The sequence below is a fragment of the Stenella coeruleoalba genome, assembly GCF_951394435.1.
Source record: "Stenella coeruleoalba genome assembly, chromosome: 20".
In the NCBI taxonomy this organism is placed as follows: Eukaryota; Metazoa; Chordata; class Mammalia; order Artiodactyla; family Delphinidae; genus Stenella; species Stenella coeruleoalba.
This window is the reverse complement of record NC_137166.1, coordinates 48550381-48576698: the sequence shown is the minus strand read 5'-3', so window position 1 is coordinate 48576698 and position 26318 is coordinate 48550381. Positions and strand designations below refer to the sequence as shown.

The 26318-nt window shown below is 44.3% G+C and overlaps 1 protein-coding gene across 2 annotated transcripts; it reads left to right on the top strand.

Moving 5' to 3' along the window:
* LOC307179372 (zinc finger protein 180-like) lies at positions 1-25773 on the top strand. 2 transcript variants are annotated; one of them, XR_013825368.1, is made up of 5 exons: positions 1-236; positions 3151-3240; positions 15754-15828; positions 20512-20638; positions 21780-25773. XR_013825368.1 is itself a non-coding variant. In XM_079908424.1 (5 exons), the coding sequence occupies exons 2-5, from the start codon at positions 3190-3192 to the stop codon at positions 21835-21837; spliced, it is 336 nt and encodes a 111-aa protein (XP_079764550.1). In that variant the 5' UTR covers positions 1-236; positions 3151-3189; the 3' UTR covers positions 21838-25773. The 2 variants fall into 2 exon arrangements, 1 of the variants encoding a protein (XP_079764550.1); XM_079908424.1 differs by having other exon boundaries at positions 21755-25773.
* Positions 25774-26318: the final 545 nt, after the last annotated feature.

The following is a 26318-nucleotide window of genomic DNA, read 5'->3' as shown; positions in this document are numbered from 1 at the left end:
CCATTGTCCCGCGCGCGGACGTTTTTTGTCACCGCGCACCTCGGCCCTTCGGAGGTTAAGCCCAGTGGCCCTGCGGATGCCGACTAGGGGAGGGGACAGAAGTAGCTTAACCCGAGTCTGTCGTGTGCAGAATCGGGGCAGAGAGTTGCTTAACCGAGCTCGTCTTGCCGTAGAGCCGTGCTGGGCACTGAGGCTGGGACAGGCCCTGCCTGGTCCTCGACCCGGTGGACGCCCAGGTTGGTGAGGGGCGGGGCAACGCCGGTGTCCCGTGCGCGCATGCGCAGGGTCTAGGCGGGCCGCTGGGATGGCGAGTGTGGGTGGGCGATCTGGGACCTGCGTGGGCGGTGCTTCAGCTTCGGGTCCCAGAAGTTGGTGGTGATACTAGGGCAGCTGCAGATCACGGGACTGTGCTCTGCGCACGTGTGCGGGTACCTGGTCCGGTGTTGCTCTTAGGATGCTCTGGGGAAGCCCAGGTTGGTGGAAGACAGGCTATATGCACGGGTGTGGGGGAAGATCCTGAGAACCCCTCCTCTCCCTCATCCAAGGCTGGAGGAGCTGAGAACGACTGGGTGATGATGTGCCCAGTTGCAGATTCTGGTTCTCGGAGGAGAGGGGCTCTGTCATTATTCCTATACTCTTGAGCAGGTGTTTGAGCAGGAAACACGAGATGGGAGGTGAGATTCTGGGTAGTTGACTCGAGGACCCTGGAGCAGACACCACTCTTTTTGCAGACCTGGGGGCGCCCTGGGTAGTGGACAGACTAAGTCGGAGTTGCAGTTTCTTGTTTTAGGAGAGGCAGCGCTACTTCAGCGGCCCCCCCTGCCCCCCCGCCCCCCGCCGTGAGACTGGCTGATGGACTGCAGACTCCTAGGTTGACGGAGAGACCAGAGCCTAGAGGCAGGTTCTAAGCAGAGGGCTTCCTACACATGTTGGAGATGTCTGAATGGAAAGCAGGAACTTGGACCAGTGATCCTGGGACCCACGTTGGATAGTGCAGAGTCCTAGGACATTCAAGTTTGCTGAAGACACTGGGTGGCAGGTACAGATTCGGAGCCCAGGAATGACAGGCTGCAGCCGCTGCCATCAGATTGACAGCTGTTTGGGAAGGAAGTGGGATGCTGCCAGCATGATTATGAAGCAGGTGTCCCCAGGACCTGTGCTCGGGCTGCCTAGCTTGCAGGCGTGAGAATGCTCCAGGTGGTAGAGGAACAGAGTCTGGGCTGCAGATTTGGACCTGGAAGGGGCGGTATGCTAGGCGGCACCCAGGGGTTGACATTTGGGTTGGAGGAAGCAAAAGGACCCGGCTCCCATGGGAGCTGCTCTGTCGTGAGTTTGAGAACCCCCAGGCTGGTGAGTGCCCATGTCCTAGGCCTGATTCTGGAGTTCTCTGCTCCAGTTACTGTTTGGGTGTTCTGAAGCAATGGCGGTAAGCAGGCAGTGAGGCTGGGGACCTGAGAACCCTCACAGGGGCTGGTGGGTACTTGAGGTAGCCCAGGGAGGTGGAGGAACAGATTGGGAAATGCAGCTTCTCGTCTCAGGAGTGGGAACTTGCACAGTGCCCCGGGCTGGCCGAGGGCCCAGGTCCTGGATGCAGATTCTGGGTGTGAGACTGCACTGCGTGCGTGGGTATGCCAACAGGAGGAGGGAACCTCGATGGGTGGCCCCTGTGCGGTGGCTGCTGGAGTAGAGGCCTGAGGGCCCCAGTTTGGAGCTTTGGGTTCTGAACTTGGGAGGGCCAAGGCTGCGCTCTGCACATGCACTGGTATTTGGGCAGAATGGGCGCATGGGCAGTCCTAGGACCCTGGTGCTGCCTGAGGATGTCCAGGTGGGTGGAGGGAGTAGCTGCAGATTCTGGGCTGCAGAGGGGTAGGGCTGTGCCAGGTGCCTTCTGTGCACATGAGCAGGTACTTGGGTGAGAAAGGAGGAGCTGGAGGTGGGTATTAGAGGGCGCTGGGGTCTTTGTGCCCCTGGCACCCCACTCACAGCCTGATGATGCCCAGGTTGGTGGAGAGACAGGATCTCCCTGAGCTGCAGGTGCCCAGGAAGATGTTTGGGAGGAATCTGGGCAGGTGCGACTCAAGTAGGGGCCTGGGGAGGTTGGTGGGGGAAGCAGTTTGGGTGCGGGTTCAGGGTACAGCTGCATTGTGAACTCACCCTATACTGTTTGAGTGAGAATCCAGTGGGGCTGAGGGGTGGGTAAGAGGGAGAGATGGGGCAGGGATGGCGTGCGGAGGTGGGGGATTTGCTGTTCTAGTCTCCGACCCAGAACCATCGAGTTGGTACAAAGACAACTGAGGTCCACAATCTGGGCCTAGGAGGGGCTGGCAGGTGCTGGTGTTTGTCGGGCAGCCCCCGGTCCCATGCCGGCTTTGTTTCTGACTCAGGCCTGAGGACACCCAAGTTGGTGGAGGAGCCAGGTCAGAATTACAAATTCGGGGCCCAGGAAGATTTGGGGTAGGGGAGAATCTGGACTGGCGTTCTTCTGGTAGGAGCCCGCCCACCCTAGAATGGTTGAGGGGCCAGGTCCCGGGTGCAGCTGAGCTCTGTGCTTACACTTGGCTGTTTGAGCAGGAAGTGAGAGGCAATCCACCCGACAGGTGCTGGAGGGTCAGGCTTGTCAGTGGATCCTGGGAGGGGCGGGGCTACGTCACGAACTTCATGCAATTAGTCACGCACGGAGGTTGAGCCGTCAAGCCCAGAGCCCTGCTGTTTGCCTGAGGAGGAGGTGCTGATCTGGGGCTGCAGATTCAGGTTGAGGGTAGTGGGTGCACACCAGGGGGTCCTTGATGTGCTGGGTGTTTGTAGGGGTCCCAGGGTCCAGTGGGATAGAGAGGGACTGATCGTGCTGCAGGTTTTGGTGATGGACGGAAGGCCGCACTTGGGCATGTGGTGGGCTTCCAGGTCGGTGGTCCAGAGGCCCCAGACAGTGGAGGAGCTGCAGGCTAGAGCTGCAGAGCCTTGGCCTGGGAGAGGAACTGAGGGACTCTAGGTGCGAGCACAGCTGTTCAGGCAGGAATCTATCTGGGCAGGAGCCTCTAGAAGCACAGTTGCCATGGGTACTGCATCCCGGAAGCAGAGACTAATCCAGGGAGGGGGGAGCCACAGTGGACCTGCACGAAGATGCTGTACTCAGGGCTTCTCCCCTTGCAGCTCGGGACCTCAGGCCCCTGCCCGTGCCTGGAGGAGAGCATGGAAGAGCGGGATGAGAAGCCCCCGGGACCCCTGAAGGCCAGCGCGCAGGTGAGTGGAGCTTCCCTTCCCTTGGGAGACCCAGAGCTTGTCCCCACCCATGCCCCACAGCCTGATCCCCTGGGTTTGGGACACTGTCCAGCTCTCTTTGCAGTGTTTCGGGGGCTTCTGGTCCCTCCCGATCAGCAGGCTTCTGACACACACTATACATTTTATGGGGCTCCCTGCATTTCCTCACCCTCTTAACCCAAATAACTCTTTCTGGAAGGAATTTGGTATCCTGTATCCAAAGCCCTTGGCCAGCGACTCACAGCTTTGCTTGAGAATAAGCAATTGGAAAGAATGTTTGTGAACGTGCAATGCAAGAGGAGAGTTGAATGAGTTCTAGTAAAAGACCATGAAATGGAATTCACTGTAGCCATTGATAGGATAAAAAGATATTTATGATCTACGTTAAGTAAATAGCATTTTGAAATGATTAAAAAAAGGATGTAGTTTGCGTGTGCATAGAAAATACATTATATCAGTTAACAAAGATTATCTGTAGTTATGTTCCCAGTGACTTTATGTTTTTAGTTACTTATCTATACTTTTGTACTTCTGTACAACACATTTTAAGGTTAGGAAATTAATGATTTAAAGCATTTTCTTTGAGAACATTTCATTTCTTAAAGATGTTAAATTAGAATTTCACCTTTCCCTTCCTGGACAGTTCAATCCTGAAGCTATTAGGTGGGGCAGAGCCAGGTAGGCGTCTGCAGTTGAGGGAGGGCTGCCTGCTGTGGGGCGGCACAGCCTCATCAGGGTGATGAGGGCATCCATGTGTGAGGGTGTCAGTGACCCAGTGGAGTGAGGTAAGTGTCCACACGGAGGAGGAGGTTCTGGTTTGGGGTGACAGGGTCAGCGCAGGTGAGAAGAGCATCCAGAGAGGGGATGCCCCGGTGTGGGCAGCCCAAGTGCAGTGAGGGTGTCCACGCAAGGGGTGGTCCAGCTTAGGGTGTCCGAGCCAGAGCCGGGTGAGGCGGGCACCCGTGTTGGAGGTGGGGTGCATCCTGGTGTGGCGTATCACAGGCTGAGCAGGTTGAGGGCATCTGCATGTGAGAGTGACTCGACGTGGAGTATCAGCTCAGACGAGGGCATCCACACGGAGTCCAAGGCCAAGTGACTCGAGAGTGAGTCCCTGAGAAGAGGCCACCTGGCCTGCAGAGTCAGAGCCCAGGCAGGGTGACGAGGGCCCCTTGGCAGAGGCCGGCCCCACGTGGGGCAGCAGAGCCCAGGTGGGCCGAGGAGAACTGTGCAGGAGAGGCGGTGGCGGTGGAAATGGGAGATTAGTTACTTACAGGGGGGTCAGTCAGATAAACAGATCAAATAAGGGTCATGATGAAACCGCTAGGTGGCGTTTCGCGGGGGCTTCTTGGAGCTCCAGTTCTTTATGTCTCAGCGCAGAAAGAATTCAGCAAGAGGCAAATAAGAGATGAGGAGTGATTTATTAGAACAGGACGCTGTGAGGCTTACAGGTGGGCAGGCAAGAGGGTGCCGTGCCCCCCAAATTTAGTGGGCTACAGTTTTATAATCAAAGGAATAGTGGGGAGGGGGAAAAGACCACCTTCTTCCTCATTCTTGAGTAGATCTCACGCTTCCATCATCAGTTCTTCCTCCGTGTCGGGCAGGGGAGTTTTCTTGTCCCTACACGGTCAAGCCGGGTCTGTCACGGCGCAGTGGAAATGAGCAAAAAGGCGGTACATGTGCCGAAAATAGTAAATCATCTCAGGTTTTAGTAAATGCCACCTTTTCCTCATATTTTTGTTTTTAGTGCACACAGAGGAGCATGTCCTAGGAATCATTAACTTACTGAGCTCACTGGGCAGGATGTGGGTCTATGCCACCATTGTTTTATTGTTTGGGGGCATGTCTCATGCTTCTGTTGCAAAGCGAGCCCGCTTGGTTTTGTGGCTAAGCAAACCTGTTTTCTTGAGTGATCATTAACTTACAGGGGTCTCCCATACTTCTTTCTTTAGTTACAATCCCCTAGTGGCATTAACTATTTAATTATCTACTTTGTCCCTTTACTCTGTCCTTATCAGTCAGTGGGAGGCAGGGTTCTCGCCATCAGCTGTGGAAAGAGAGGACTTTGGAATGAACTTGGTGGTGATCAGTGGAATTGGAGGTATTGGGGTGGCTCCTGGTATATGTAGATGTAGAAATACGTACAGATGTTGTGTGCCTCTGTGTGTGTGTGTGTGTGTGTGTGTGTGTGTACACACAGATATGCACATAGGTATTCCCTGTCTCTGTCCACTGTGAGGGCCTGAGAGCAGTGACATTCTGATACCAGTGTGCACCCCTAGTGCCCAGATCTCAACTTCTAAATATGCCACAGGTTTTATGAGTTTACTGTTAATGGGTATTTAGTGTTCCGTTTGTTGCTGTTATAGGCAGCACTGCTATAAATGTTTTTGATTATGTAAATGATTCCTTGTACACGTACACAAGAGTTTCAGAGAGAGAAGTTAGGCAAATATAAATTTACGTAAGTTTGCATTCACATCTTTATCAAAAGTACAGGTAAAATGAGTTTTGCTGTGACCATTGGTATTGTACTTTAAGCCAGTAACTTCAGGTGTTTTCTGGGAATCCTAATGGTCCTTTCACCATCTCCTTCTATGTTATACAACTGAATTAGCAATCCACTCATGATGATTTTTACTTTCCTCAAATATTTATTGATGGACTAACCAATGTAAGGCCCTGTGTGAGGTGCTGGGGAGAAAGATAGGCTCTCACAGACAGAAAGGCTACATAGATAGAAAAAGCAAAAACATCTTCCTTCTTGTATTAGTTATCTCCGGTTGCATCTCTCAAACTTAGCAGCTTAAAGCAACGAACATTTTTTATCTCACACAGTACCTGAGGGTCAGGAATCTGGGAGCAGCGTATCGGGGTGTTTCTGGCACTCGGGGTCCCTGGTGCAGCTGTAGTAAGTTGCTGGCTGGGGCTGCTGCCTTTGGAAGGCTTGCGTGGGTAGGGGATCCACTTGCAAGCTCACTCATGTGGCTGTTGGCAAGAGGCCTCAGTCCCACACCACGTAGACCTCTCCCCGGGGCTGCTCACAACACAGCAACTGGTTTCTCCCAGAGCAAATGATCTGAGAGAGACGAGAGAGAGAGAGAGAGAGAGAGAGAGGGGGGGGGGGGGAAGGGGGGGAGGGGAGCGGGAGCTTGCACACAGCCAAGATGGAAGCCACCGTGTCTTTTATCATTTGATCTCAGAATGACACACCATCGCTTCCTCTGTAGTCTGTTGGTCGCACGGACCTACCCTGGTACCAGGTGGGCAAGGACTACATAAGGCTGTGAATACCAGGAGGCGCGGCCGTCACCGGGGGCCACCTTGGAGGCTGGCTTCCACACTTCTCAACTCTGAACGGCCTCTAGTTCATTTTAATCGCTATCAGAAGACGCACGGGTGCTTTGGGCCTGGAGACGGTAAGGAGAGCCCTGGCAGGGAGAGACAACCAGGGAGCCCAAGTCTTGGCTCTGAATGAGGGACACTCAAGGAGAGACTGTATTGGGACATCACCTGAGAGGTTTCAGTGACTTACATACCTGGAGGTAACTCGGCCTTGAGGCGACTCTGAACCCTGCCTGCCTTCAGGGTCCGGCCAAGGTGGTGGCGGAGCCTCTCTTGTTCCCTGTCAGTTTCAGCATCAGAGCCGGGCAGGTTGTTGATGAGTCGGTGACCCCGTGCTGGAGGGTCTGTTCTGTCCATCTGAGGAAAGTTGAGAATTTTCATAGGTAATGGTGTGGGATGGGAGAGAGAACTTTCTTGTGCATGAGAACTAGCGAGACCCTCCGGTCAGGAGGGTCTCTGAGAAAATCAGGCAGGGGAACCTTCAGCTTTTGGTTTGAATAGGGGTTGCTTTTACTCCCTCTCAAATTAGTAATTAAGAAACTCTGTGCCCTCCAAATGGACCCTGTACATCACTTCCCTTGAGCCGAAATGTGAACTCTGCCCTACATCTCCTGTGGGCCATAAGAGAAATTAACACACCAAGGAGGGAGATTCTCCTAGTGCGATGCCTATTAGAGTTAATATCCTGAACCTCCTCACAGATGTAGGAGTTTCCCAAAGTTTCCCAAGCTTTCACAAAGCTTGGAGAATTGAGTTCAGTAATCATTCTGTGATTTGACTGGAAGCTTTTTTTCCCCCAAGAACCACCCCCCGCCCCCTGAGTTAGGTATGTTTGGTCAACTCTGTTTACAGGAGAGCCAGTAGCAAATAGTCCTAGGACTGATTTGAGCAAGGGTTCACTGTGAAGGGGACAGGCCACTCCATGAGGGCTGTGCTTGTCTCTCTTCCTCGGCCCTGGATCACACATGTTTCCACTCATGTCGCAGAGAGAACGGTTGTTATCTCTTGCCTGTAACTCTTCTCCACGTGGAAGTCAACAGGCTAATTCCTATTCCAATTCTGTAAAGTACACAAAGAAAAAGGAAACCGTTTCTTCATTACATGGAGAGGTGATTGTTGAACAAAAGGGAGACTTTTTAAAATGCTCCAGAAGGACATTATACTAAGTGAAATAAGCCAGACACAGAAAGGCAAATACTGCATGATCTCACTTATGTGTGGAACCTAAAAGAGTCCAACTCGTAGAAGCAGAGAGTACAGTGGTGGTTGCCAGGCAGTGGGGGAAATGGGAAGATGTTGGTTAGATGTTGCAAAGGGTCAGTTACGTGGGATGAGTAAGTCCTGGGGAATCTAATGTACAGCATGGTGACTAAAGTTAACAATATTGTATGGTGTCCTCGAAATTTGCTGAGAGTTGATCTTAAGTGTTCTGACCATATGAAAAAACTCGTAACTATGTACAAGTTTTATTTGTCAGGTATACCTCAGTAAAGTTGTAGAATAAAATAAATTGTAAATAGTGAAAAAGAATAAAAATAAAAATGCTCCAGAGCACACAGAAGTGGGAGTAAAGGCTTTTCATTCCAGTTATATATCCAAAACCGTGCGCTTATCTCTAGCCTTGTCACATTCAGACCACTCACGTTGTGCTCCTGGTCAGTACTGAGGAGAATACAAAGGTGAAAAATATACAGTTCTTTACAGTTTAGGATTCATGACCCAGGTATAGAGACATGGAATTAATTCGAGGAGAATGATTTTACTGGTACAGTTAGGGTCCAATAAAAACAGCTAAGAAACTAAGGGAAGAAGAGACAAGACTTTGTGCTATCTGGGAACGCTTCATGGAAGAGATGGCATTTGCTCTGGAGCTTGAATGATCAGATTTTGAGCGATGGGGCCATGGAAAGGGGAGGAGTTCACATCAGGCAATCAGTGTTTGGACCATCTCTGGTGAACTCCATGGACTTCAATGAGTTTACGAAACTTTATTACCATTTATTTCTGTGTGGGTAAAATTGACATGTCACTCCCTTCTTCAAAAGAGTTTAGATAATTGTGTGAGACAGTCTGTGTTGAAGTACTCTGTGTGTTGTTAAACACACTAGCAAATGATAGGTATTATCTGAAGGAAACCGCAGGAGCTAAGACGTAAATACAGGAGACATTCCTAAAATGGTTGGTAATCCGAAGTGGATAGAAGGAGTGGGTGGGTGTAGGGGTGTGTGTGTGTGTGTGTGTGTGTGTGTATGTGTGTACATACTTTTGAGACAACACGGTTGTTTTGTTTTGTTTCTTTGGCCGCACTGTGCAGCATGCAGGATTCTAGTTCCCTGACCAGGGATCGAACCCAGGCCTCCTGCATTGGGAGCGGTGGAGTCTTAACCACTGGACTGCCAGCGAAGTCCCGACAACATGGTTTTGGAGCATTTAGTTTGAGAGAGTAAGTTGGGGGTAGGTTCTGGAGGCTGATGCTTTTTCTGAGCAGAAGGGGCGCCCAACAGAGGTTTCTTCTAACCAGAGGAGGGACTTGAACTCAGCAAGGACTTGGTGCCTTTGGGGACCAAAGGACAGTGTGAGGACTCAGGTAGCACATTCCGTGTGGTTGTTTTACTGTCAACACTCGTTTCTGAAGTGGCTACCATGTGTCAGTACAGTCGGTCCTCCATATCCTAGGGTTCTGCAGATTCAACCAGCCCAGGATCAAAAAAGTTTTTTTTTAATTCCAAAAAGTTCCAAGAAACAAAACTTGCATTTGTTGCTTGCCTGGCAACTCTCTCCATCACGTTTGCATGCATTTACATAGCACTGACATTGAATGGGGTATCATAAGTAATCTAGAGATGACTTAAAGTAGACGGGAGGACGTATGTTGGTTATATGCAAGTACTGCGCCATTTTTATATAAGGGACTTGAACATCAGTGGATTTTGGTATCAGTGGGGGTCCTGGAACCCCCCCCCCCAGGACACTGAGTGATGACTGTGCTGATTGAAGCACAATGAAACCATGGTAAATAGGAGAGAGGAGAGCTCAGCTCTTATGGAACCCACTCTAGTGGAAGTTGGATTTTTTTAAAAAGGCATAAATATATGTGTGATGCAAAGAAATGAAAGCAAAGTGGCGGAATTGACTTATGGGCTGGTGGCAGGGAAGGACATTTGGTGCAGAGAAGACCGTGAGCAGAAGTGATCTCCCTTTTGTTTTCCTTGTGAAAACTTTTAAATCAAAAGATGTTGACAGCAGTTTTGATTAAAGAGAAGGTGCATCCGTATTCCCCAAGTAAAATTGTTTTAGCAGGTGTGGCAGATGGGGAGCATTTCGGGGTTTTGTCTCTACTAGCACCTCCTGAGTTAGAAACATGAAGTCTTTCAGTTCTTGGCTTTGTTTCTTAACTGGTCTTAAATGTTAAAAACAAACAAAAACCACGTGAAAGATCATGTAATAATTTAAAACACAGTCCAGTGTTTCTAGCTTTTCCTTTCTTGAGAAACTTCTCATTTCCCAGGTAGTTTTAGATTATAGGATGAGTTAACTTCTGGCCCTTAAGTTGTTAGAATTCAACGTCTGCCACTTTTGTAGCAAGAAAAGACAGCTTTGGTGTTGTCACACATTAAGAATGCGATTTCTCTTAGTAGCCGAGTTTCCATGATATTTGAGTCCGTTAGCAGTTTTGGGGTCAAAGTTTTGGGGTCAAAACTTGTGGCTCCTTGGGACTATCTGTAGTTTTGTTGTTGTTATTTTAGCCTTGTGAGTTAGACTTGTATGTTTTTGTTCCTTGGCCTTTGGAGCTATTTTGTAATGCCCAGGCAGCCATGTTAAGGCAGTTTAACCATCCTGGCATTTGTACTCAACAGTAATGCAGGTAATTAGCAGTTAAGCTTTCACATTCGGCCACCTTTACATTGCAACAACTCCAGTTCATTAAATACTCAGCGTTACCCTTAGTACCTGCCCAGGAGTTATAGAGAGGTGTTTTTAGGCTTGGAGAAATCCTTTTCTGACTTTAAGCTACCTACTTTTCATGACCCTTCCCAATGCAATGGTGAAATTTTATCTAGGTTGATAAGGGAGGGAAATTGGCACACCTGTGAAAAGTACAGTAGTTTATCTCCTTTTAGTTTATGATTGAGACTGAATGATAACTGAGTTATAATCAAGAATCAACAGTAAAATCATCCCTCGATATCCGAGAGGGATTGGTTCCAGGAGTCTCCATGTATACCAACATCCTCAGATGTGGTTACACATTCATGGATTCAACCAACCAAGGGTTGGATAGTACTGTTCGTACTTATTGAAAGAAATTCACATATAAGTGGACCCGGGCAGTTCAAACCCATGTTGTTCACGGGTCAACTGTACTTATTTCTCAGTGTTTGAAGATTTAAGAAGGAACAAAGTACACAGGCATACGCTGCAGATACTGCGGGTCCGGTTCCAGACCACCGCAGTAAAGTGAATATCGAAATAAAGCGAGTCATGTGAATTTTTTGGTTTCTCAGTGCGTGTAAAAGTTACGTTCACGCTATACTGTTGTCTCTTAAGTGTGCCAGAGCATTATGTCTAAAAAATGTACATACCTTAATTTAAAAATACCTATTGCTAAAAAAAATGCTAACCATCATCTGAGCCTTCAACAAGTCATATCTTGTTGCTGCTGGAGGGTCCTGCCTCACTGCTGGTGGCTGCTGACTGATCAAGGTGGTGGGCGCTGAAGGTTTGGGGAGCTGTGGCAATTTCTTAAAATAAGACAACGATGAAGTTTGCCTCATCCATTGACTCTTTCTTTCTCGAACAGTATTTCCGTGGCATGGAGTGCTGTTTAGTAGCATTTACCCACAGTAGAACTTCCTTCAAAATTGGAGTCAATTCTCTCAAACCCCGCTGCTGCTTTATCAACTACGTTTATGTCATATTCTAAATCCTTTGTTGTCATTTCAGCAATATTCTCAGCATCTTCACTGGGAATAGATTCCAACTCAGGAAACCACTTCCTCTCCTCATCCATAAGAAACAACTCCTCATTCATTGAAGTTTTTCCATGAGATTGCAGCAATGCAGTCACATCTTCCGGCTCCACTTCTAATTCTAGTTCTCTTGCTGTTTGCACTTCATCTGTGGTTACTTCTTCCACTGAAATCTTGAACCCCTCAAAGTCATCCATGAGGGTTAGAATCAGCTTCATCCAAACTCCTGTTAATTAACAGGAACTCCTGTTAACATTAACTCCTGTTAATGTTGGTATTTTGGCCTCTTCCCATGAATCACGAATGTTCTTAATGGCATCTGGAATGGTGAATCCTTCCCAGGATGTTTTCAATTGACTTTCTCCAGATCCACCAGAGGAATCACTATCTATGGCAGCCATAACCTTATGAAATGCATTTCTCAAATAATAAGACTTGACAGTTGAAATGAGTCCTTGCTTCATGGGCTGCAGAATGGATGTTGTGCTAGCAGGCATCAAAACATTAATCTCATCATACATCTCCATCAGAGCTCTCAGGTGAGCAGTAATTTTTTTTTTTTTTTTTTGCGGTACGCGGGCCTCTCACTGCCGTGGCCTCGCCCGTTGCGGAGCACAGGCTCCGGACGCGCAGGCTCAGCGGCCATGGCTCACGGGCCCAGCCGCTCCGCGGCATGTGGGAGCTTCCCAGACCGGGGCACGAACCCATGTGCCCTGCATCGGCAGGCGGACTCTCAACCACTGCGCCAGTAGTAACATAGTACTGCTGGAAGTAGTACTGCTGGAAGCCCAGCAGTAACATTTTGAAAAGAATCTTTTCTTCTGAGTAATAGGTCTCAACAGCGGGCTTAAACTATTTGGTAAACTATGTTGTAAACAGATGTGCTGTCATCCAAGCTTTGTTCTTCCATTTATAGAGCACAAGTAGAGTAGATTTAACGTAATTCTTAAGGGCCCTACGATTTTCAGAATGGTACATGAGCATTGGCTTTAACTTAGTCACCAGCTGCCTTAGCCCATAACCAGAGAGTCCATCTGTCCTTTGAAGCTCTGAAGCCAGGCATTGACTTTTCCTCTCTAGCTATGAAAGTCCTAGATGGCATCTTCTTCCAACCTAAGGCTGTTTTGTGTACATTGAAACATTGAAAATCTGTTGTTTAGTGTAGCCTCCTTCATGAATTTCTTAGCTAGATCTTCTGGGTAACTTGCTGCAGCTTCTCCATCAGCACTTGCTGCTTCACTTTGCACCTTTATGTTACGGAGGCGGCTTCTTTCCTTAAACCTCAGGAACCAACCTCTGCTGGCTTCAGACTTCTCTTCTGCAGCTTCCTCGCCTCTCTCAGCCGTCACAGAATTCAAGAGAGTTAGGGCCTTGCTCTGGAGGAGGCTTTGGCTTAAGGGAACGTTGTGGTTGGTTTGATCTTCTGCCCAGTTCACTCACACTTTCTCCATATCAGCAATAAAACTGTTTCCCTTTCTTGTCATTCGCGTGTTCACTGGAGTAGCACTTTTCATTTCCTTCAAGAACTTTTCCTTTGCATTCACACCTTGGCTGACTGGCGCAAGAGGCCTAGCTTTCAGCCCGTCTCAGCTTTCGACCTGCCTTCCTCACTAAGCTTAATCCTTTCTGGCTTTTGATTTAAAGTGAGAGATGTATGTATGACTCTTCACTTGACCACTTAGAGGCCATTGTAGGGTTATTAACTGGCCTAATTAAATATTGTTGTGTCTCAGGGAATAAGGAGTCCTGAGGAGAGGGAGAGAGACGGAGGAAGGGCTGGTCAGTGGAGAAGTCAGAATATACACAACATTTATGGGTTAAATTTGCCCTCTTATTTGGACACAGTTTGTGACACCTCAAAACAATTACAATAGTAACATCAAAGATCACTGATCACAGATCACCATGACAAGTATAACAATAATGCAGAAGTTTGAAATATTTTGAGAATTAGCAAACTGTGACACATAGACATGAAGTGGGCAAATGCTATTGGGAACATGGCACCAATAGACTTGGTATCTGTGAAGCACAGTAAAGTGCAATGAAATGAGGTATGCCGGGGGAATTCCCTGGCAGTCCAGTGGTTAGGACTGTACCTTCACTGCTGAGGGCGTGGGTTCAATCCCTGGTTGGGGAACTAAGATCCTGCAAGCTGTGGCGAGGCCAAAAAAAAAAAAAAAAAAGTATGCCTGTCCTTGAACAGAATGTCATTTGACAGGATGAGTCATTGTACTCAGTAGTAAAAACTTCAGGAAGAAAAAAAAAAAAAAAACTTCGGGAAGCCACAAAGAAATTATCTTGTTTCAGAGTGATTTTTTCAAGAGGGAAACATTTGTTGCTGTTTGGTAAATATTGAATTAAGGAAAAGAAATGTCATTAAAAAATGGATACCATGTTGAAACACAGACTGTGAACCTGCACCTCAATTCTGCTTTTCCAAAATATAACTGCTTTTAATGCTTTTGAGACTGTCCTTCTGGACTTTTCTGGGCATGTTTGTATTTTATAAAAATTTATTTATGGTCTATATACGGTTCTTAATTTTTTCACTCCACAATATATTATAGACATCTTTCTGTCCTTTATATGCATCAATCCATGCAAATCTATCTTTTCTTCTCTTGGCTGCTAAATAATATTCAGTTATCTGGATGAAGCATAATTTATTTAACCAGGCACTTACTGATGGACACTTAATCTCTCCTCCCATTTTTGCTATGATAATGTAACTCTTTAATGAGATTTCTTGTACATACATCTAAGTGTTCTTTCTTTCCTTCTTTCTCTCTTTCTTTTCTTTCTCTCTTTCCTTCCTTCCTTCCCTCCTTCCTTCCTTCCTTCCTTCCTTCCTTCCACATGTTTTGCAGGATCTTAGTTCCCCGACCCGGGATTGAACCTGTGCCAGGGCAGTGAAAGTGCTGGGTCCTAACCACTGGACTGCCAGGGAAGTCCCTAAGTGTGCTGTTATTTCCTAAGGAAATACTATCAAGAAGACTTACTGGATATTACATTTTTAAAATATTGCCATTAAAAAAACAAAAATAAAAGCAAAGAGTATATGTAAAAATGGATGAAATCTGGATAAAGTCAGTACCTGAGTTAAAAATGTTGAACTGATATCAGTTTCCTGGTTTTGACAATGCACTGTGGTTACGTGTGATAGTATCATTGGGAGAAACTGGGTGAAGGGTACACAGGAACTCTCTCTGTTCTGTTTTTGTAAATTCTTGTGAGTCTTAAACTATTTCAAAATAAAATGTTATTTTAAGAAATATATTGCCAATCCAGGGAGCTTGTATCAACTTAAACTTCCACTAGGAGTATATGAAGCTCTTGACCCGTGGGCCACCAGGGCAGGAGTCATTAGCAACAGGCCAAAGAAACAGTCCATGTGGTTGGGATATTGGTTACATAAAGGAGATTGAGCAGGTAAGTAAATATAAATAGGATAATGGGACGCAGAGAAGGAAGGTACAAATATAGAAAGTGGGAAGACTAGAATTGTTGAATTGGAATTGGAATTATTGCTGTGAATTTTATGGTCTCTAAGGTATAGAGGTGTCATAGAAATAGAGATGTGATTTTATCTGATTGAAAGAGATGAGCATCTTTTTGTATATTCACTGGCCATTTTATTTCTTCATAGTTGAGTTGCCTGTGCATTTTCCTTTGTCTATTTTTCTTTCTTTCTGATTCGGAGGAAATCTTAACAACATAGATTCTTATTGGTGGTGCCTTTATCGGTGACACTTTTTGCCAAACATTTTATGAAGTTAATTTGTTGATCTTTGTCTTTATCATTCTTTGGTCTTGCTGTATTACATGTTATTTCCGTACAATTCCGTGATCCAGGAATTCAGGCAGGGATTTAAGCTGGACAGTTCTTTTCTTCTGCATCGTGTCTGGGGTCACTCAGCTCCGTTCAGCTGGTAGCTGGGCTGGTCTGGAAGATGCACAAAGACATCATGCTGTTTCTGATGCCTCTTGCTCCTCCAGATGTCCCCTCTCTCTCTCCACATGCTCAGCTTGAGCTTACCAGTGGGAAGGAGCAGAAGTTTGGTAGGTGGGATGTGTTAAAACAGATGGCCTGTCAAATCCTAGCCAACTCACAGTGGGAGTTTTGAGCCATGGCTTAGCTCCCTGATTATTTTCCTTTTTCTCATCTGCTTTGCCTTCTCAGGACTGTCTCCTTCCTCAGGAGATTATCGTCAAGGTCGAGAGAGACGATGCCGGGTCACTGGCCGTTGCATCCCAGGTGAGTTGGACAGGGCCTCTGTCTTCACCTCGAGAAATGTGCATGGCTGGTGGGTGGCAGAAGCCACATTGAAGTGAGCTGGGAAGTGAGTAGAAAATGGGGAAATAGAGATAAGAGTGGGCAACTTTTTACAAAAAGTTGGTTATCTATAAAAGATTGAAGAGAGTGATAACTGCAAGGAAATCTGAGGTTGAGGGTTGTTGTCTTTTTTCCCCTAAAGGTTTGAAAGGATTTGGCTCGGTTTAAATGGTTGCAGGAAAGAGTAAGTGAAGGAAAAGAAGTTAACGGTCAGGAGAGAGAGAAGATAAAACTATAAAGCAGAACTCACAGATACAGAGAACAAACTAGTGGTTACCAGTGTAGGGGGGTGCAGTAGAGGGGTGGAGGAGTGAGAGGTACAAAGTATTGGGAGTAAGATAGGCTCAAGGATGTATTCTACAATGCGGGGAATAGAGGCAATATGTTGTAATAACTGTAAATGGAAAGTAACGTTTCAAAATTGTATAAAAATTAAAAATAATAATTTAAAAAAGAAGACAAAAGCGATAAAGCAGAGTCCTTGATTAGTGCCAGGGGAATTAATTCAGAGCATATGTGAATGCATTAACTCTATTAGAGGAAGAAGGGCTCATATAAGAAAAATGAGGTTGAGGGAATTATCTGAAGGCTTGTGTTTTTCTCTGTGAACAGTCAGGTGAAATTATCTTTTGAGCATGTGGGTGGGACTTGGAATGGAGAGATGTTTGACTAGAGTAGAGAAGACTTAAAATAGTAATTTGGATTATGAGAGACAGGCTGCTCCAGGAGGTATAATAGGGTTGCTGGTCAGTCCGAAAAGCTCATTCTGAGATAGTGACTGTTTTTAAAATTTATTTATTTATCTGTTTATTGGCCGTGCCACACAACTTGTGGGATCTTAGTTCCCCAACCAGGGATTGAACCCGGGGCCTCGGCAGTGAGAGCACAGAGGGATTCCCGATAGTGACTGTTAATAATACTCTATTCAGTTGCTTTTGTGGATTTTCTTTCCCTGTGGCATTCCGTAACCTACTTTCCATGGAGAGCAGATTTGACATTCAGATTTGTTTAGTTTTTGTAGCCAGGTATATTCAGTGGAAGCCCCATAGGTCAGGGTAATATTTGAAAGAGAATTTTTGAATATATCAAATAGAAAGATTGAGGTGAGTGATCCACAGGCTCTCACCTGAATAATGAAGATGGGAAAGATAAAAGAGGATGCTAAACAGAAAGGAAAAGACTACAGACTGGAGGATAGTGATAGTAGATATTTTAGTAAAGGCCCCAAACCAGCAGAGAATGAGAGGAGTAAAGGGAGTGATTAAGCATGTAAAGTGGAGAATTCTGATGTCGTAATGAAAGAGTGAGCGCTTCTGGGTGTGTGACTTGAGAGGTGGAGTACTTTATGGTGATTTCAAGATCTGGGGTCTCACACTAAGAATGAGGGGCTGGGAGTTGGGCTGGCCATATGAGTTGATGACTGAGAACATAGTCTGTGATGTTAGGGAAACTTGAGGTTGCATCCCAGTCACTAACCTTAGGCCTACGTGTTAATTTCTCCGACCTTCTAGCTCTTCATCTGAAAAATGTTGCTGCTAATGGTATTTTCTCACAAGGGGCCTTGTGAGAATTAAGTGAGTGATAATTTATGCAACATGCTTAGCACACTGCCTGATACCACATAGTAAGTGCTTCATGAAAGTCAGTTATTTTTATATTATTACCAGAGAACTCTACATGTGGATGCTATAGACTGCGCAAGACGAGACAGTACACGTTCTTGAATTAGCGGATAAATCCTGGGTATTATAAATCTTCAGTGGTTGGGGGCACGGGTGGTGTTCAAGAAGTTGGTACAACACAGCTCCAAGAAGTGAGGTAAATGGCATGAATTTCAGGGTAACTGGGAGCACACACACCCTCCTCCCCCTCTGATGCTGAGACCCCTGGGATGGGAGAGCACGACCACCCTGAGCCTGTGAGGACTTCAGAGGAGGGAGTCCTCAGGGGGGAAGTGTAGGTTTCTATTAACACAGGGATGTAGAGAGAATATTTGGTGAAGATGTAGGATTTCTTTTTTTTTTGCTGTGCTGAGTCTTTGTTGCTGCATGCGGGCTTTCTGTAGTTGCGGTGTGCGGGCTTCTCATTGAGGTGGCTTCTATTGTTGTGGAGCATGGGCTGTAGGTGTGTGGGCTTCAGTAGTTGCAGCACGTGGGCCCTAGAGTGTGCGGGCTTCAGTAGTTGTGGTGCATGGGGTCAGTAGTTGTGGCTCGTGGGCTCTAGAGAGCAGGCTCAGTAGTTGTGGTGCACGGGCTTAGTTGCTCCACAGCATGTGGGATCTTCCGGGACCAGGGCTCGAACCCATGTCCCCTGCATTGGCAGGCGGATTCTTAACCACTGCGCCACCAGGGAAATTCCGGATTTCATTATTATAGAAGAAGAGTTCCCAAGGGCACAGTTGAAGGGTTTGGGAAGAAATTTTGAGGACTTGGGTGTAGGGGACAGATGAGAGGAAGGATAGAATAAGAGGAATAGAAGTTCAGAAACAGCCAGTATCCACGCGCTGAAGGACCTTTTCAAATGGGTATGTGATGGGCCTTGTGAGATTCAGGTGAGAGGAAAGGATTTCCGTCAGAATTTGAACCAGGATTATTTTGATATATTACAGAGTCTACTGATATACTGTTGATTCACTTACTGAAATAATTTACCAAATATATAATTAGTCTATACTACACACCAACACTGTACTAAGCTCTGGAGTTACTGCCCTCATGGATTACAGCCTAGTGACAAAGATGACCATTATGCAAATGATAAGAAAGCATCGTGAGTCTTATGATAGAAATTCCTGGAGCTTTGAGAACATATAGCCTGGGGTGCAGTGGGGGGTGCTAATCTAGTCTAGTATTATTTATTTAACATTTGAAGAAGTTTGATATTAAAGGGACCTACATTAAACAGTGAAGGGGAGTGTTTATTAAAAGGAAGCATGTATTGGAGGTTGAAAAACAGTACGTATAGATCCATGTTCAACACGGGGCAGTTTGCAAGTGATATTTCTTTTCTTTTCTTTTTTTTTAAGTATTAGATCGATGTTTTTTATTAAGATCTTAAAAAAAATATGACCTGAAAGAATAACACATATATTTGTAGGTTCTTCTGGCTGAACTTTCTGTTTCTTTAAACTGCTGCTTAAAAATATTTACCTAATTGTTATTACCTATAAACAACATTGTGGTTCTGATTATTTTCTTTGACTCAGTTCATCCTTGTAAGATCTTCAATCCTGAAGAAATGGCACAAAACGAATAATGAGAAATAACAAATGATATTTCTGAATCCCATTTTGGGGTAACTGTGAAAACCTTTGAGATTTTAGTGAAATTTATGGGCCACAACTTAGAAAAAGGTACAGCAGCATTTTGCATGGAGTTTCTTGGGATTCAGGGACTTTGTGTCCTATGCATGAACCACAGCTTAAAAACACCCCATCTATTTAAAAAGCCTTGGTAAGTGGCATTTGACTTCTGTGGTTTTTGCTGCCTTTGGGTAAGGACAGATCATCTCCAGCACTTTTTTGGAACAAAATTCCTGCCCAAAAATCTTAGGAGGAGGTTCTTTCCTGCTTAGAGGAGGCAGTCCAAGAGACCCCTTTTACATGGCAGTAATGACAGGCCCTATGGTGCAGCTCATAGTGTGGACAAAATAGAAATGTTTTCTGAAGACTTAAGAATTCAGGATAAAGGTTTCATTGGCTGTCACTTATTTTTTGAGGCTCCTCAAACCTAATCATCCTGATAATAATTCCCAGCCTTTGTTTTTTTTAGTAAACTCTGGTAATGGCTTTTCATATATCATTACAATTAATTCACTCAACAGCACAATGAATTGGGTATCAGTAATCCTAATAAATAGAAGTGGAATAAACTCACCATTAATAGACAGATGATCAGATTAGATATATTTAAAAAAAAATTCAGACATAGGCTCTTAATAGGTAAGAAAATCCACATCTCTTTTCCATATCCAGTGCTCTAAACCTGTACATACTGCCTTTCATTAAGGCCCACATTTCATTTTCCGTCTCAGGCATCAGTAAAGCCTGTGTGCCAAATCTGGCCCGTCACCTGTTTTTTGAAAATAAAGTTTTATTGTAATACAGCCACATCCATTTGTTCATGTATTTTCTGTGGCTGCTTTCTTGCTATAGCACCAGAGCTGAGTAGTTGTAATAGATAGAGACTGTATGGCTTGCCAAGCCTAAAATATTTGCTCTCTGACCTCTGAGAGAAAAAGTTTGCTGACCCTGTTCTGTTAGTTTCTCGGGAATTTGGAGGGAATTCCTAAGTAGGAATTCTATATTCACCAATGCAAAAATCAGAATAAGCATTTTCTTTAAGGTCAACAAGAGAGAAAACAGTTTACATCAGTTCTTAGCTGGTGTTCTTCTTTGGGGTTATATAAATAGGTCCAGCATCCAAAACGCAAAGGGGCTCACCTAGAAGGTACCTGTATCCCTTGACTAGAATCCTTTGAACGGTGATCATCTCAGGACAATTTCCAGGCCATCAGGTTTTCTTTCTTCCACCTGTCAAACTTTTCTTCTGTGAACATTGGAAGGAAATGATACCCAACTGAGCAGGAATGTGTGTCCTCTTTTAGGAAGGAGTGAACTTCCATAGAGTGACTGTGGACTTCACTCAGGAGGAAGAAGGCACTTTGAACCCTGCCCGGAGGACCCTGGACAGAGATGTGATCCTGGAGAACCACAGGCACCTAGTCTCTTGGGGTAAGAGTACAATCCCCTTTAATGAAGTCTATGTATTGAAATGATTTCTCATTTCCATTGATCAAGAGCTAGGGAATTCAGAGGCCAGAATGATTTTGGCCACACATAGATTGCATTTGTGCTTTTTATTCCCCAGTGAAGATTTAGTTTTAATTTGTAGGGTAGCAAAGGTACAGATTCTTGGGTTTGAGCTTATGCAGTCTTCTTGGCTCCTAAAGGCCAAGGACTGGGACCAAATTCTGCAGTGATTTTCTTTTGTCCCCAGCCCAAATACCCAAAGTCCTGTATCTTTCCCTATCGGCTTTTCAAACCAGATGCAGTCTCCTAGTTGGAACAAGGGGATAAGTATAAAAAGAGTTTCTCAACATGCATATCCAGGTGAGAAACAGACATTTGGGAGTCATTACAGGTATAGAAGATTTGTTTGAAAAATCCCCATAGGGCATGCTGCATATTTCTCCATCTCCCACTCCTGGTGGACTTATACATCACCACTTTTTCCAAGTGCGCTTCATATTGCCTGGCCTAATAGCCACCAAGGCTTCTGTTTATGAGCTAATCTTCATCCTCTCTCACTTGGGACTAAAGGAATTCATGGGGCCATATTAGCCCCTAAGGCATTTAGGGAACCTGGGATAACAGTGCCCCCATTATTTTTTCCTGGTTCACGAAGTAGTTTGACCTTGTTTTACTAACACAGACTGTGCTAGCAAGTTTCATGCCTCCAGAAATTTCTAGAAATGTAGACACTAATTTCTATTTCAGTGAACATATATCTAGCACTAAAGAAGGTAGAAAGGACCCTCTTTTTTTGCTAAGGATTGCAAAATTGTTTTGCAATTCTGTAGATTCTGCATAGGGGATCTTATTTTGGAATATGGAGATATTTGACATCTAAAGTCTTTTTATTCAGCAACACTAAGATTGAAATAGTTTCATATTAATGCCTTGTTACACTATTGGACTATGGTAGTTCTCTGCTCACTACTTCATCCCATCCTTTTGCTTTCTCAATTCATGTTATAGGTCCATAGCTGAAAACAAATCCACATATAATTGCATACTTTCTTGTCAGCTTTCATTCCCCTATTCCAGCTCTAACATTTTTTTGGCTAGGGTGTTTTATTTTGCTTCCTTCCAGAGTCGGCAACTGCACTTGGAAGAAGAGAATCAACATCAAAGCAGAGCAGTTTTGGTGATGAACCATCCCACAGAGTGAAGATAGAAAGGTTGACAAGAGATGATCCTTGGTTATCTTCATGTGAAGAAGTTCAGGATTGTAAGGAGCTTTTGGAGAAGCAACAGGAAAAACAAGAGAGACTTTTGAAGGAAGTGACATTCACTCACAGAACAGCTATTAGTCATGAGAGAGCCTGCAAAAGTGATGACCTTGAGGAGAAGCGTGGTCCAAATAACAGTCTTCTTTCACCACAGATGATACCCATAAGAAACCATTTTCATAAACATGCTTCACATGTTAAAAAATTTCATTATAATTCTATGGTAAACACTCATCAGATGATTAATGATAGTGAGAAACTCTGTGAAAATAAAGAATGTGGAAACCTCCCCCAGAGCATTCATTTTTTTCAGTTTACAAAAGCTCAAACAGAAGATAAATCCTATGGATTTAGTGACAGTATTCAACACTTTAGCCATGATAAACCCCTAAATCTACATGAGAAAATACATGCACAAGGAAAATCCTTTGATTTTAAGGAACATGGGCAAGTTTTGAACCACAGCATATCCCATAATGAACAACAGAGAATCCCTGTTGAAGAGAGTCAGTATAAATGTAATAAAACCTCCCAGAGTTCATCCCTTGCTCAAAACATGAGAAATCATTCTGAAGAGAAACCCTTTGAATGTAATCAGTGTGGGAAATCCTTCAGCTGGAGCTCTCATCTTGTTGCACATCAGAGAACTCACACAGGGGAGAAACCTTATGAATGTAACGAGTGTGGGAAATCATTCAGCCGCAGCTCTCACCTTGTTTCCCATCAGAGAACTCATACTGGAGAGAAACCTTACAGATGCAATCAGTGTGGGAAATCCTTTAGCCAGAGCTATGTCCTTGTCGTGCATCAGAGAACTCATACTGGAGAGAAGCCTTATGAATGCAGTCAGTGTGGAAAGTCATTCAGGCAGAGCTACAAACTTATTGCACATCAAAGAACTCATACTGGAGAGAAGCCCTACGAATGTAATCAATGTGGGAAATCATTTATCCAGAGCTATAAGCTTATTGCCCATCAAAGAATTCATACTGGAGAAAAGCCCTATGAATGCAATCAATGTGGAAAGTCCTTTAGTCAAAGTTACAAACTTGTCGCGCATCAGAGGAGTCACACAGGAGAAAAACCCTTTGAATGTAATCAGTGTGGAAAATCCTTCAGCTGGAGTTCTCAACTGGTTGCACACCAAAGAACTCATACTGGAGAGAAACCCTACGAATGTAATGAGTGTGGGAAATCTTTCAACCGCAGTTCTCACCTTGTTATGCATCAGAGAACTCATACTGGAGAAAAACCCTATGAATGTAATCAGTGTGGGAAGTCCTTCAGCCAGAGTTATGTTCTTGTTGTACATCAGAGAACTCATACTGGAGAAAAGCCCTATGAGTGCAGTCAGTGTGGAAAATCCTTCAGGCAGAGTTCATGCCTTACTCAACATCAGAGAACTCATACTGGAGAGAAACCCTATGAATGTAACCAATGTGGAAAAACATTCAGCTTGAGTGCTCGACTTATTGTACATCAAAGAACTCATACTGGAGAGAAACCCTTTACATGTAATCAGTGTGGGAAAGCTTTCATTAATAGTTCTAAACTTATTAGGCATCAGGCAACTCATATTGAAGAGAAACCCTATGAATGTAACTAGTTTGGAAATCTTTCAGCCAGAGTATACCCCTCCCTCCTTCCCTCCTTCTCTCCCTCGCTCCCTCCTTCCCTTCCTCCCTCCCTTCAGCCCCTCATTTCCTCCTTCCCTCCTTCCATTCCTCCAGGATTACATGTATTGGAAAGAACTACTATGAAAACAATGTGTCTGGAAAAAGCTTTCAGTTAGCTCTCTGTTATTGTGTATCTGGAAATTTGTTCTGGGGAAGAAACAGAGAAAAACTATCAAATATTTTACTTAACAGTTCCATGTTAAAAAATCAAACTTGGCCCTTATAACACATTCCCACAAAAGTAATAACTACTGGCGCTTTTCCTTGTAGAAAGCACTTCGACCTGACTTTGAGAGAATTACCATTAAATGGGCAGTATGCTGTGGAGTGATTGCCAGTGAGGTGGACCTCTTTTCCAATAAAGAATAAATGAGAATGCTGATACCAGTGGGCTTGTTGTTGAGAAGGTTGGAAAATTGCTGTAGTTATTAGAACTTAGGCTGGAAAACAGCATTTCAGTGTATCATTTTCCAACATGATTTCCCTAGCAACTACTTAGTAATCAGTTTCATACAGCACTTTCTCTTATATGTGAAGATTTTGTAAAAATTAGGGAAATGGCTATGATATGAACTGAAAAATGCAGGGCAAGAGTATAGAACATTCTTTTCTAGAACCATCATGATAAGATATTTGTGTTTGGATCAGGGTCTAAAGGGATTCTAGGTGTATCTGTTTTAATTTTAGGCTTATGCCTGTTTTTTTTTTTTGTGTATGCTTTTTTATAATACTAACAAATGATATGAGTAATAGTCAAAAAAGTACAAACATTTCCATCTCTTTGACCATTTAGGAAAGACCTGACAGTCAGATAGCAAAGATCCCTCAGGGTTCTGAGAGTTCCATTTGGATTAGCATGAACAGGTTACTCCTTAGGACTTAGATTCCCAGGAATGTTCCTCATTGAGAATAAAATATTTCCCTGTGAATGTGGAACTGGAAATTTAAGCCAGAGGGACTGAGAATGCATGGGCAGTATGGAGGGCATATGGGCTTTTTTTAACCCATATATCAAAAGCAGTATAAAGGAGCTTTATTTTTATGGTGTTTTTTTTTTTTTTTCTCTCCCCTCATGTAGTATTGTCTTTTTTTCCTCTGGGATATGTTCCCTAATGTGAGAATCCTCTGAATGGGAAGGTACTGCCCTGGCTAAGTGCTTGCCATCTAAATTAAGCACACAAGAATGCTTTTAGTGAGGTAATATTTGTAGCTTCTCATTGGTTTTTTAGATTTGGTTCACAAGTCTTTCTGGCCTTTGCCCCTTATCATGAATTCTAATTCTGTGGATTGTCATGGACCTGAAACCTCTGATCCCAGAGAGTTATTGAAAAATAGGCTGAGAGTTGAACTGAGAGACCAGAGCATAGAGGTAAATTCCCTGGAGAAAGAAGAAAAAAAAAAAAACTAAAGTGATATCTAATAGGGGTTACCCTTAGTAAATTCTGTCCCCAGGATATGACCCTAAGTGGATTCATCTTTATGAGGGTTAAGCCAGAGAGTGCAGCACACCTCACAGTGACTGAAGTTCTGGGGGAACAGTTGTTGACGGCTGGAAAACTGACTGCCCACCCCAGGAGAATCTTCAGTCCATGAATGCACAGATAGAGGAAGAGAAGGGGTTCTCTGTGCACTGCCTTTGGGGGAGGACATAAAATTGTGAAAATGCTAATTTGGTAGTGGGACATGGTTAGGCTTCTTTTCCCCAAAATTATAGATAAAACCAATACCAGTGCTAGGTACAAGTGGATGATTTTCACTGGGCATGTTGAATCTTACTTTGAAGACAGGAGACAGGAGACAGGATTGTACAAATGAGATTAAAGCCAACTGGGCTAAGAAGGAAGCCTGTGAAGATTTCAAGTTTTGGAAGGGGTTTATCTCAAACTAATCTTTTTAGTGTTAAAAATATTTCATTGAAAATGAAATTGATAAAACTGCAAAGAATTTTGAAGTGAGTATGTGTGTTTATTGGCCAGGTTGAATATGAGTCATCTGTGTGCACTAAGTCATAAGTATTACATCAGTTCCTAGGTGGTGAATTATGGTTGCCAAGTGTTTTGAAGTAGGGTAGATCCACTAAATAAACAAAAATGTTAATTTCATTATTTGCTCAGTAATTTCCCTCTGTAGGAAAGGTATTCTTTTAAAAAATGGTCGACCAATAATGAAGAGAAGTTAAAGTGACAGTGTGCTAAAAATACATAATTAAACCTCTGAACCTAAAATTTAGGTTTAAAAGGGGGAATCAGTAACTTGATTTTAATGACATATGTATGACACATATATAACCACATATGTCCCCTGCATACAAATTTTTGTGTAAAATTCACGAAGTAAAATTGTACTTTGCCATAGCAAAATGTATAGAGATTTGACAGGCCAAATTTCTTTCACCATATTCCAGTAAAATTAGAAATAAGTGAAAGGTGACCAAAGCGTTTTAAAATACATGGATGTTAAAGAATACTCTCTCTCCTAGAACTAATTTTTTAAAACGTTTTTATAGTTTTATCGAGATATAATTGACATAAGTTTAACATGTACAGCATAATGACTTGACTTACAAATATTGTGAAGTGGGGACTTCCCTGGCCGTCCAGTGGTTAGGACTCCACACTGTCACTGCCGGGGCCGTGGGTTCAATCCCTGGTCAGGGATTAATATCCCACAAGCACAGCCATATATATATATATATATATATATATATATATATATATATATAGT

What these genes read in the sequence shown, in the direction of transcription:
- LOC307179372 (XM_079908424.1), top strand. Translation starts at nt 3,190, where the DNA reads ATGGAAGAGCGGGATGAGAAGCCCCCGGGACCCCTGAAGGCCAGCGCG. An exon ending in CACTGGCCGTTGCATCCCAG is followed by an intron (nt 15,829 to 20,511) that starts GTGAGTTGGACA and finishes GTCCTCTTTTAG; the next exon opens with GAAGGAGTGAACTTCCATAG. An exon ending in CAGGCACCTAGTCTCTTGGG is followed by an intron (nt 20,639 to 21,754) that starts GTAAGAGTACAA and finishes TTTTTTGGCTAG; the next exon opens with GGTGTTTTATTTTGCTTCCT.